This window comes from Carya illinoinensis, chromosome 8 (assembly GCF_018687715.1).
Source record: "Carya illinoinensis cultivar Pawnee chromosome 8, C.illinoinensisPawnee_v1, whole genome shotgun sequence".
Classification (NCBI taxonomy): Eukaryota; Viridiplantae; Streptophyta; class Magnoliopsida; order Fagales; family Juglandaceae; genus Carya; species Carya illinoinensis.
Genome location: NC_056759.1, coordinates 32,145,490 through 32,156,790, shown reverse-complemented (window position 1 = coordinate 32,156,790; position 11,301 = coordinate 32,145,490). Strand labels below are relative to the sequence as shown.

At 33.1% G+C, this 11,301-nt stretch overlaps 1 protein-coding gene across 1 annotated transcript; it reads left to right on the top strand.

Annotated features, from left to right (window-relative positions):
* The first annotated feature begins 6,322 nt into the window (after positions 1-6,322).
* Positions 6,323-8,989, top strand: LOC122318322 (putative receptor protein kinase ZmPK1). Its single transcript, XM_043135567.1, has one exon. The coding sequence runs from the start codon at positions 6,407-6,409 to the stop codon at positions 8,807-8,809; it is 2,403 nt and encodes an 800-aa protein (XP_042991501.1). The 5' UTR covers positions 6,323-6,406; the 3' UTR covers positions 8,810-8,989.
* Positions 8,990-11,301: the final 2,312 nt, after the last annotated feature.

The following is an 11,301-nucleotide window of genomic DNA, read 5'->3' as shown; positions in this document are numbered from 1 at the left end:
TACCATGTAGAAACACCTATTTTTCCCCTTAAAAGGCCTAATAAGAGGAGTAAGGTAACTCCTTATAAAGTCCAGGATTAGTTTGTTCCTAAGCCATGTGGGTCGACTACTCAATACTACAACATCTATTACTGCATGAGTTAAGGACCTAAAATCACGTTGCATGGGAGGCAACTCGCTGGCATGGTTGGCTATCAATGGGAAGATCTTCTGTTTCCTTAATCCTGTCGCACAAGATTGATTAATATCGTAGTTTGGGAAGTTTAGATTATGTAACTTTCTTTTTCCTTTTTATTTTTCCTTTTAATTTTATTTTTTTCGTGTGTGTGTTTGATGAAGAACAGATGTTCCTGGACCATAGTAGATTGTTGAAGATTAGACGCTGTAATCCATCTGGTTCGCTCAGATCCAGCTCTTCTGTATCAAGGATTAATTTTGATTTAGAAAACTATGGCCCTGATGTTTTTCAAGGTATATTAAGTCCATGCAGTGTTCGCCCTTGTAACCTTCACTTCAACCTGGGGCTATTGCCGAGAACGTGACCATAAATCCGTCAAAATGAGTGTACGTACACGGGGGAGTATGAACTTCAAAGAGAGATGAGATGTCTTTTGGTGCAATATGGGTGAAATATATATTTTGGAAAATACTTTATGCATATATTCACGCGATTTATGAGTTTTAGAAATTAAATGTGAGCATGCTATTTATTATTGAGTTCACAACATGTGATATCTTTAATATAATAATTTTGTGGTATATTGATGCCATCAGGACATCATATTTTAGAAACATGATATATTTACAGTGTATTGATATTTTTCTATTATCATGTAAACTTAGATAATGTATAATCTGGTTGAAACATGTTCTTTGAGATAAATTTATATTAGTCTCATTAATTTTTGTTAAAAATTTAATAATATTCTTATAGTCTAGAAAATATGCTACATAATGAGTAGGCGGCAACTCACCGTTTTATATCCATATATATTTGAAGACTTTAGATTAAGGTTGACTTATAAAGTTGATTGAGGACGTTGGGGGCCGATCGAACATGCTAACGTCGACTTCTTTGGCGCTTTGATAGACTTCCTACTTAATGTTGCCGTACTGATCGAGCTGCCATAAAGAATGCCAGCTGATAAGGTGTGAATGTTACCCTTTTCTAGCCAAACTTTGTTAACGTCTACTTCTTTGGCTTTGATAGACTTCCCACCTAATCTTGCCTTACGTACTGATCGAGTTGCTATAAAGAATGCAAGCTGATAAAGTGTAAATACCCCAAGCTTCTTCTAGCCAAATTAAAGACGACGTACGTTCACCTGATTTCCATGGTCGTCTTAAAAAAAAATATTTAAACGCATTTATGAAAAGAAGATAGTGGTCAGGCTTTTGCTTTGGTTAATTTGTCAGTACTACTGATGCAATGGGTGGCCGTCATGTAGAGGTTTTCCTGTCAATTAAGAACTAGCGAGGAAACATTCAAAACCAGCTCCATGCAGAAGCATTAATCCCGCTCACAACTGATTCAGTTCTCGTTTCATTATACAAATCAGATGAAAAATTTATGAATAATAATAAGATAATTTATTCATAATAATGAAATAATTTAAATAAGTTTTTATGAAATTTTAAAAAATTAGAGAGAAAAAATTGAATAGAAAAATTTTAAAGTTAAAACAATATTAGAATATAATTTTTTTAATATAATTTCCTTTCTGGATTTAAAAAATGAATTATTTTTTTAATTTTATTTAAAATTTTGAAAAAATTGTAATAATTAGATAACGATTAAATAAAAAAATTAAAAATTAAAAAATATTTATATTTAAATGATATTGAGATGTCGAAATCATGTAAATCGATGATCTCTTTGGTTGTATGCTAGATTTTTCATTTATTTATTCTTGGAACCAAAATATATAATTATATGATAAGAAAGCTACTCCAACTAGTTTCCAACAATCAATTATTTAACTAAATTAATATATTTGTATAAATTAATTAATATATTTCTGATCAGCACTACTTCTAGCTAGCATTGAACATTGAACAATTCAAAAACACATATTATAAGTAGAATGAAACCAATATATATAAAAATTCATGATCTAGAATCCTTAATTGAAAAATAAGATATGGTCAAGTACGCTAGCTCTAAGGCCGAGATGATGATCGGTCAAGTCATTATAATTGACAACCAAAAAATCCAACCTGCAGCTTCCCGCCAGCTTACCCTTTGCGATGGAAATTAAGGACCCTTTATACACGTTCCTGTAACAGACTGTGTAAAATATATGTATATTTGTGTGTGTATATATATATATTAATTGAAAAATGAGATATGGTCAAGTACGCTAGCTCTAAGGCCGAGATGATGATCGGTCAAGTCATTATAATTGACAACCAAAAAATCCAACCTGCAGCTTCCCGCCAGCTTACCCTCTGCGATGGAAATTAAGGACCCTTTATACACGTTCTTGTAACAGACTGTGTAAAATATATGTGTATTTGTGTGTGTGTATATATATATATATATATATTAATTGAAAAATGAGATATGGTCAAGTACGCTAGCTCTAAGGACGAGATGATGATTGGTCAAGTCATTATAATTGACAACCAAAAAATCCAACCTGTAGCTTCCCGCCAGCTTACCCTCTGCGATGAAAATTAAGGACCCTTTATACACGTTCCTGTAACAGACTGTGTAAAATATATGTGTATTTGTGTGTGTATATATATATTAATTGAAAAATGAGATATGGTCAAGTACGCTAGCTCTAAGGCCGAGATGATGATCGGTCAAGTCATTATAATTGACAACCAAAAAATCCAACCTGCAGCTTCCCGCCAGCTTACCCTCTGCGATGGAAATTAAGGACCCTTTATACACGTTCCTGTAACAGACTGTGTAAAATATATGTGTATTTGTGTGTGTATATATATATATATTAATTGAAAAATGAGATATGGTCAAGTACGCTAGCTCTAAGGCCGAGATGATGATCGGTCAAGTCATTATAATTGACAACCAAAAAATCCAACCTGCAGCTTCCCGCCAGCTTACCCTCTGCGATGGAAATTAAGGACCCTTTATACACATTCCTGTAACAGACTGTGTAAAATATATGTGTATTTGTGTGTGTATATGTATATATATTAATTGAAAAATGAGATATGGTCAAGTACGCTAGCTCTAAGGCCGAGATGATGATCGGTCAAGTCATTATAATTGACAACCAAAAAATCCAACCTGCAACTTCCCACCAGCTTACCCTCTGCGATGGAAATTAAGGACCCTTTATACACGTTCCTGTAACAGACTGTGTAAAATATATGTGTATTTGTGTGTGTATATATATATATATATATATTAATTGAAAAATGAGATATGGTCAAGTACGCTAGCTCTAAGGCCGAGATGATGATCGGTCAAGTCATTATAATTGACAACCAAAAAATCCAACCTGCAGCTTCCCGCCAGCTTACCCTCTGCGATGGACATTAAGTACCCTTTATACACGTTCCTGTAACAGACTGTGTAAAATATATGTGTATGCATATATATATATAGATATATATGTGCAGACTGCTTAGAAAAATAAGTCGTATCAATATATATTTTCTATTAAAATATAAACTGTCTAAACGAGAATCAATACACAGAGAACTTGCATTACCCATGTATCAAATAATTAAGCTGCCCATCTTTGAGTTTTAACTTTGAGTACTACACGTCATGTGACGATATTTTGTATTTAATTTTTTCTAAGAAAAATTGTCATCGTTCATTTATTAAAAAAAACTTACATCGATAACTAGATATATTCTGGAATGTCCTCATATCAGACATGATATCATAAATTAAAGTAATGTATTTAGAGTTCTACTAGTACATTATTTTCTTTTGTGACTAATCTGGTTTTCACTATTTTTGATACTCTCTACAAACAAATTTTCAAGAGACAACACTCTCTGTCTAAACAAAGACTCAACCTCACCCATTATAGAAAGAGATGACTCAACCTCTACAGACAAACATCTGAGATGAACTCTTTTTTGTTTTAATTAACAATAAGAAAATCAAATGGAAAGCAGTAAGATAAATACAAAAAAAATTATGGATTATAGTTTGGATCAATTCCGGTAGACTTCAGAATCCTGTGACAGCCCATGAAGGCAACTCACTTATCTCTTTTCAGCCACAAATATTAGATCTAAAAAGTTTGGTGGTGGCGAGTCCAGTGATCTGGTGCATGTGTCGAGAAGAATTGTTGGAAGGGGTGGCCCGTGAGGACCACGCGAAGATGTGGGCGGCAGGTTTGTGACTTTCGCAAAACCACCACTTTCCTATGAACGATTTTCAACCTGTGAATCTGCTTGTGTCATGTATGTCTCTCGGGAGTTGTTGGAAACCAGTAGATCTATCTTTTTCGACCTTAAAGAAAGTAAAATAAAACTAAACAAAAGAAATTTTAATAGACAAAATGAGTGAATAAGGAAATGAGGAAAGAAAGAGATGAGGAGGGGGAGAGGGAGGAGAGAGGAAGTCAAAGCCTCCTCCCTCTCAGGTGAAAATCAAATTTAAAGCCCTTGAATTTTTATGAGAGAGAGGGGGGAAGGAATCGCTTTCTCTCCACATTTTGTATGTAAACTAATAATGCATTGTATCCCTCGGGTGAGAAATATAGGGACAATATTAAATAGATATTGTGGTAGTAATCGATCAGCATTTAGTATCATCAAAGAATTTAATTATACTAATAATAATAAATGTTGTAATTTGGTTCGGCTAACATTTGAAAAAATATGGAAGAAATTTTGTAAGGTACTTGCACCAACTTGAAGGTTTCATGTGGGAGAGAGCTAAATACATCAAGTGTCTTTTAATATTCATTACTGCTTGAAATATTTATACTAGCATCAGACTTTGATCTCAAGAATATAGATTTGGCTCTCATATACAGAAAGATCAAGATCCATTTAAGTATATGTATAAATTTGACTTCTCAATTAGGTGGGAGAAATGTATATCATTAATAGAATGGATCCTATTTATGGCCACTATGTTCTTCCTAGCATTATCACTTTATTAGAGCATCCTCACCGGATAATGTATATGTAAAAATGAAGTTACTTTTTCAACCCTTAGAGGTAAAAGTTACTACAATGGATTATCCATGGTCAAATATTTTAACTTTAAGCTACAATATATGTAAAGGAAAAAAACAAATTTGATAGTTACGGTTGAATAAGCAAATCTTTATTTTATTATTTTTGTAACTCTCCCTCTCTCTTGATTTCCAACCTGCAAAAAGTTACCAAACTCAGGAAAATGATCTTGGGTAGAATAAAATGTGAAAAAATATGATAAAATAGTAAAATAAATATTACTAATAAAATATAATAGGTAGAATAGTAAAATATGATAAAATCAAATAAATTTATAATTAAAAAAATTAAATATTTTTAAAATTATTAATTAGTCATTACTATATAATAAATAAATTGATATCCAATATAGAAATTTAATGTGAATAATCAAACTTAAATTTATTTTATATTATTTTATTATTATATAATAAAAAAATAATTATTTTAATATAAAAATTAATATAAATAAAATAATTTAAATTTAAATTTATTTTATATTCATAAAAAAGTATCATTTATATATGTATAATCTAATAACAATATTTTTAGAGTGCGTTTGAGTGCCGTGATGATATGAAACTACCTCAAATTTTTTTGTACGGTTGGCTCGACTGCGCATCCAAACGTTTTTACTCGAAGTCATCATATTTCTTCCCTGTTCCTTGATTGAACAATTTGATACTTTTGCGTGGCAGAGGAGTCAATCGGTAAAAATCATTGATGCGCAATTAATGCCTAAGTCGTACGAACAAACTCTTAAGAAATGCTGGGAAAATAGGATGATAATAAAAATACGTAAACAGTAACAAAATGATTTATAAATAATAATTATGAAATTATTTATAAATAATAATAAAATATTTTGAGTTAACATGTTTTATAAAATTTTATAAAATAAGAAAAGAAATCAAATAAAAATATTATAAAATTAAAATATTATTATAATATAATTTTTTAATATAATTTTTATTTATATTTTTTATATTTTATATCAACGTTTGAAAAAAATTATAATAATTAATAATAATTTTTATTTTTTTAAAATGATTTGTAAGGATTAGATAAAAAAATAATTAAGAAAAATATTTTTATTTGGATAGCATTTAGATTTCGAGATGAGACCAAACCAATTGGGTCTTCAAACGGGAACTTATAGGTCAAATTCTTGTCGTGGGAATTCAAAGTGCAGTATAAGAAAATTTCAGCAAGTAGAAAGATCTCGAGGAAATTAACTCTTGCATTTCCCATGGATATCTCAACGTTCCTTCTTCTTTTTCTCCTGCAAACTCCTCTATCTTCATCTAAAGCGCTTGACATTCTCAAAGGCTCATCTCTATCTGTCGGGAAACCAAGCGACAACTTAGTTTCAGCGAGTGGTGAATTCTCTGCAGGGTTTTTCCCCGTTGGGGATAACGCTTTCTGCTTTTCCATATGGTTAACAATATCCTCGGTTCCCACAGTCGTTTGGATGGCAAACCGAGACGATCCTGTTGAAAGAGGTTCGGCAATCTCACTTTCGAAAGATGGCAAGCTTATCCTCAGAAACTCTGTTGGTAACATCATTTGGACCACTAAAACGGCAGCCTTGACCACATCACGGACCTCCCAATTGCAGCTACAGCTCCTAAACACAGGCAATCTCGTTCTTCATTATAACTCTCATAATGTTGTCATCTGGCAAAGCTTTGATTCACCTACAGATACTCTTCTCCCTCGACAAACACTAACCTCGCTTTCAAGCCTAGTGTCAAAGTCACGCCAAGGTGACTATTCTTCTGGCTACTACAAACTCTCTTTCGACAATGATAATGTCCTCCGCCTGCTTTTCCAAGATCCGACGATATCCAGTCTCTACTGGCCCGATCCATCCTTTACTGACCCTGCAGAAAACGAAAGGTCTAGGTACAACAATAGTAGAGCTGCGGTACTAGACGCGTCGGGCTATTTCTGGTCATCTGACATGTTTGAATTCCGAGCAACAGATTTTCCTCTGGTATTGCACAGACGACTGACTCTTGATACTGATGGCAACCTGCGATTATACAGCCTGCAAAAGATGAATGAGACTAGGGATTGGGTTGTAACATGGCAAGCATTCTCGGATCCATGCAGGATTCATGGAATCTGTGGACCCAATAGTCTGTGTAGTTATAATCATGCTTCTGGTCGGAGCTGCAATTGCCTGCGAGGATTCAAGATGAAAGATCCGACTGACTGGTCTTATGGGTGTATACCAGAATTCAATCTTACTTGCAATCAAAGTGATGAGTCTAGCTTTGTCCAACTTGCTCATGTCGAGTTCTACGGTTCTGATTCAGACTTCCTACGTAATGTTACCTTACAAACCTGCCAAAAAGAATGCCTGAAACGGTGTAATTGCAAAGGTTTCCAATTTAAATTTAGCACAGATCATGAGGATGGTGCGGGTGCCAATGATTGTTACCCCAAGTTTCTTCTAGCCAACGGACGACGTTCACCCGGTTTCGAAGGAGATTTGTATCTAAGGCTACCCAAAGCTGGTCTTGTTTATAACAAGACGACTGATAAAGAACAAAGGTTAGAATGTTTATACAAACCAGTTACGCAACAAAGAAAAACTTACGAAAATCAGACGGTGAAGCTTTTGCTTTGGTTTGCCACTATCTTGGGTGGTGTAGAGGTTACTTGCATTTTCCTAGTGTTTGTTTTCTTGTCAAGGACTAGTAAAAATTCTGATCCAGCTGCACAAGAATACCTCCTGACAACTAGATTCAAAAGATTCACCTTCTCTGAGCTGAAAAGGGCGACGCAGGGTTTCAGGGAACTGATTGGACAAGGAGCAGGAGGGGCAGTATACAAAGGAGTACTACCTGATCAGCGGGTAGCTGCAATCAAGCGCCTCAACGATGCCACCCAAGGAGAAGCAGAGTTCCTAGCAGAAGTAAACACCGTTGGGAGGCTTAATCACATGAACTTGATCGAGATCTGGGGATACTGTGCAGAGGGGAAGCACCGGCTTCTAGTGTACGAGTACATGGAGCTTGGATCCTTGGCGAAAATTCTTAGTTCAAATACACTTGATTGGGAAAAAAGGTTTGAAATTGTAGTGGGCACAGCGAAAGGCCTAGCTTATTTGCATGAAGAGTGCCTAGAATGGGTATTACATTGCGATGTGAAGCCTCAGAACATACTCCTGGACTCAAACTATCAACCAAAGATAGCAGATTTTGGCCTGTCTAAACTACGAAATAGAGGTGAGGTTGATGGTTCAAGCTTCTCTAAGATGAGAGGAACCAGAGGTTACATGGCTCCTGAATGGGTTTACAATCTTCCCATCACTTCTAAAGTGGATGTCTATAGTTATGGAGTCGTTGTGTTGGAAATGGTTACTGGAAACAGCCCCTCAGGCATGCATAACTCTGAATGCAGAGGAGCGAGAAAGTATAGGAGGCGAGTCACGTTACTGAGGGAGGAAATCATGAATAAAATTGCTGCTTCAAGGGAGTCGTTGATTGAAGAAATCGTAGAACCCAGCATGGATGGAAACTATGACATGGCTACGTTGGAACTTCTGGTTAAAGTCGCTTTACAGTGCGTGGCCGAAGACAAGGATGATAGACCCACCATGAAGCAGGTTGTAGAGATGCTTCTGTCGCACAAGGTTGATTAATTTCGTAAAGTTTAGATCATGTAACCCTTTTTTTTTTTTTTTAATGTTTGATGAAGGACAGATGTTCCTGGACCGTAGTAGATTGTTGAAGATTAGACGCTGTAATCCATCTGGTTCGCTCAGATCCAGCTCTTCATAAGATTTATGAGTTTTAGAAATTAAATGTAAGCATGTTATTTATTATTGAGTCCGCAACATGTGATATCTTTAATATAATAATTTTGTGGTATATTGATGCCATCGGGACATCATATTTTAGAAACATGATATCTTTACAGGGTATTGATATTTTTCTATTATCATATAAACTTAGATAATGTATAATCTGGTTGAAACATGTTCTTTGAGATAAATTTATATTGCTCTTATTAATATTTATTAAAAATTTAATAATATTCTTATAGTCTAGAAAATATGCTCCATAATTAATGACTAAGCGGCAACTCACCGTTTTATATCCATATATATTTGAAGAGTAGTTTAGATTGAGGTTGACTCATAAAGTTGATTGAGGTTGGGGGCAGAACTTGTTAACGTCGACTTCTTTGTCTTTCATAGACTTCCTACCTAAAGTTGATTGAGATTGATAGACTTCTTAAGGGGGCCTTACTCCAACTAGTTTCCAAAAATCAATTATTTAAATAAATTAATATATTTGTATAAATTAATTAATATATTTTTCAGCACTACTTCTAGTTAGCATTGAACAATTCAAAAACACATATTATAAGTAGAATGAAACCAATATATATAAAAATTCATGATCTAGAATGCTTAATTGAAAAATGAGATGAGATATGGTCAAGTACGCTAGTTCTCTGAGGAGATGTTGATCCGTCAAGTCATTATTATTATTATTATTATTATTATTATTATTATTATTATTATTATTGATATATTTGAATCGAAAGAGAAGGGTTTCGAACTTTAAACCTCTATTTTGAAAACAGGCAATTATGCCTATTAGGCCACTGGCCTTTGGCCACCAGGTCATTATTGACAACAACAAAATCCAACCTGCATGCATATATAATATTCTAACATTAATATACAATACGTATTAATTGTCTCATGTATATGTTTGTTGCATGCGTGAATTACAATTTGATAGCATATCCCACTAGTAATCCTAATAATATCCCTCCTACAGCTTGCCCTCCGCGATGGAAATTGAGGACCTTTCATATTGCTTCAGTTATAAGATTGATTGAGAGCAAGTTCGGTTTATTTTAACGTAGTTGTTCAAAAAATACGTTAAAAGAAGAAAACACAATAATTGTATAGTCATATATGTTAAATAAAACTATATTAATATATTAGGAATAATAATTAATCAAATAAATAAATTCAATATTTATACTATCAAAAATTGAACGGAATAAAACATTACGGAGAATGAAATATCTTATTATCAGTATTTTGAGTAACATCATTATGAATATCATACTTCTTATTAATATAAAATTTATTATTGAACAATTAATTAATATCACATTGTGAAAATACGAAACTTGTTATTAATCTCAGATTTCTTATTAATGCAGTAAATTTGTCTAAAAAATATTTACATTTCCAAATGATAAATCTAAAGAAATAATTAAATAAAAATCATTAATAAATGAAATATATATATATATATATATATATATATATATATATATATAAAGGTAACCAACACAAGCAAATAAAATCTTGTAAAACATTAATTTTTTATGTGAAAATAATATAGTTTAAAAAAATTATTTTATTTAAATGATTTCATTCTTTTCAAAAAAATATTTAATATTAATTAATTTGTTTTATGTGAGAAACTCTCCTCATTTAGATGAGTTTATTCTTTTAAAAAATATTTATTAAAACTCGTCATTTTATTTTATAATAAAAAAATATTATTTTTAGATTAAGAATAAAATATTTGATTTTAAAATTTAATAAAATTTCTTTCCTTCTCTATTTCTTCATTCTTTATTTCTCTATGTATTATTTTTATTAAAAGTTTCACTATCATATAACAGTACCGGAAAAGATTGCCAAGTCTTAAGACAGAAATTCCCCGGAGGTCCTCTCTCGTCTCTACGAGTAGGGGTTTTTATTCTCGTCGACGTACGAGTTTTCCGAAGTAAGAAAGATGGACGAGGACTTGGACTCGTTGTACGCATCGCTGTCTTTAACGAAAAAGGAGAATGAAGAGGTGAAAGTGGATGCTAGTATGGTAGAAGAAGTTCTGAATAGGGGAAAACATTGCCTAATAATGTGTTTACTCACTAGAAAGCATTATAACCACGATGCTTTCAAGGCAACGATGAAGAAAGTGTGGAGACCAGTTAACGGAATAAAGTTTAGGGATCTGAATGCAGTATTTACGCTGATAGAGTTTGAAGATGAGGGAGACAAGTCGAAAGTGGAGAGAAATGGTCCTTGGCATTTCGACAAACAGTTGATCCTCATGAGACCCTTTGAAGGATCGATGCAGATTAACTCGATTCAGATAA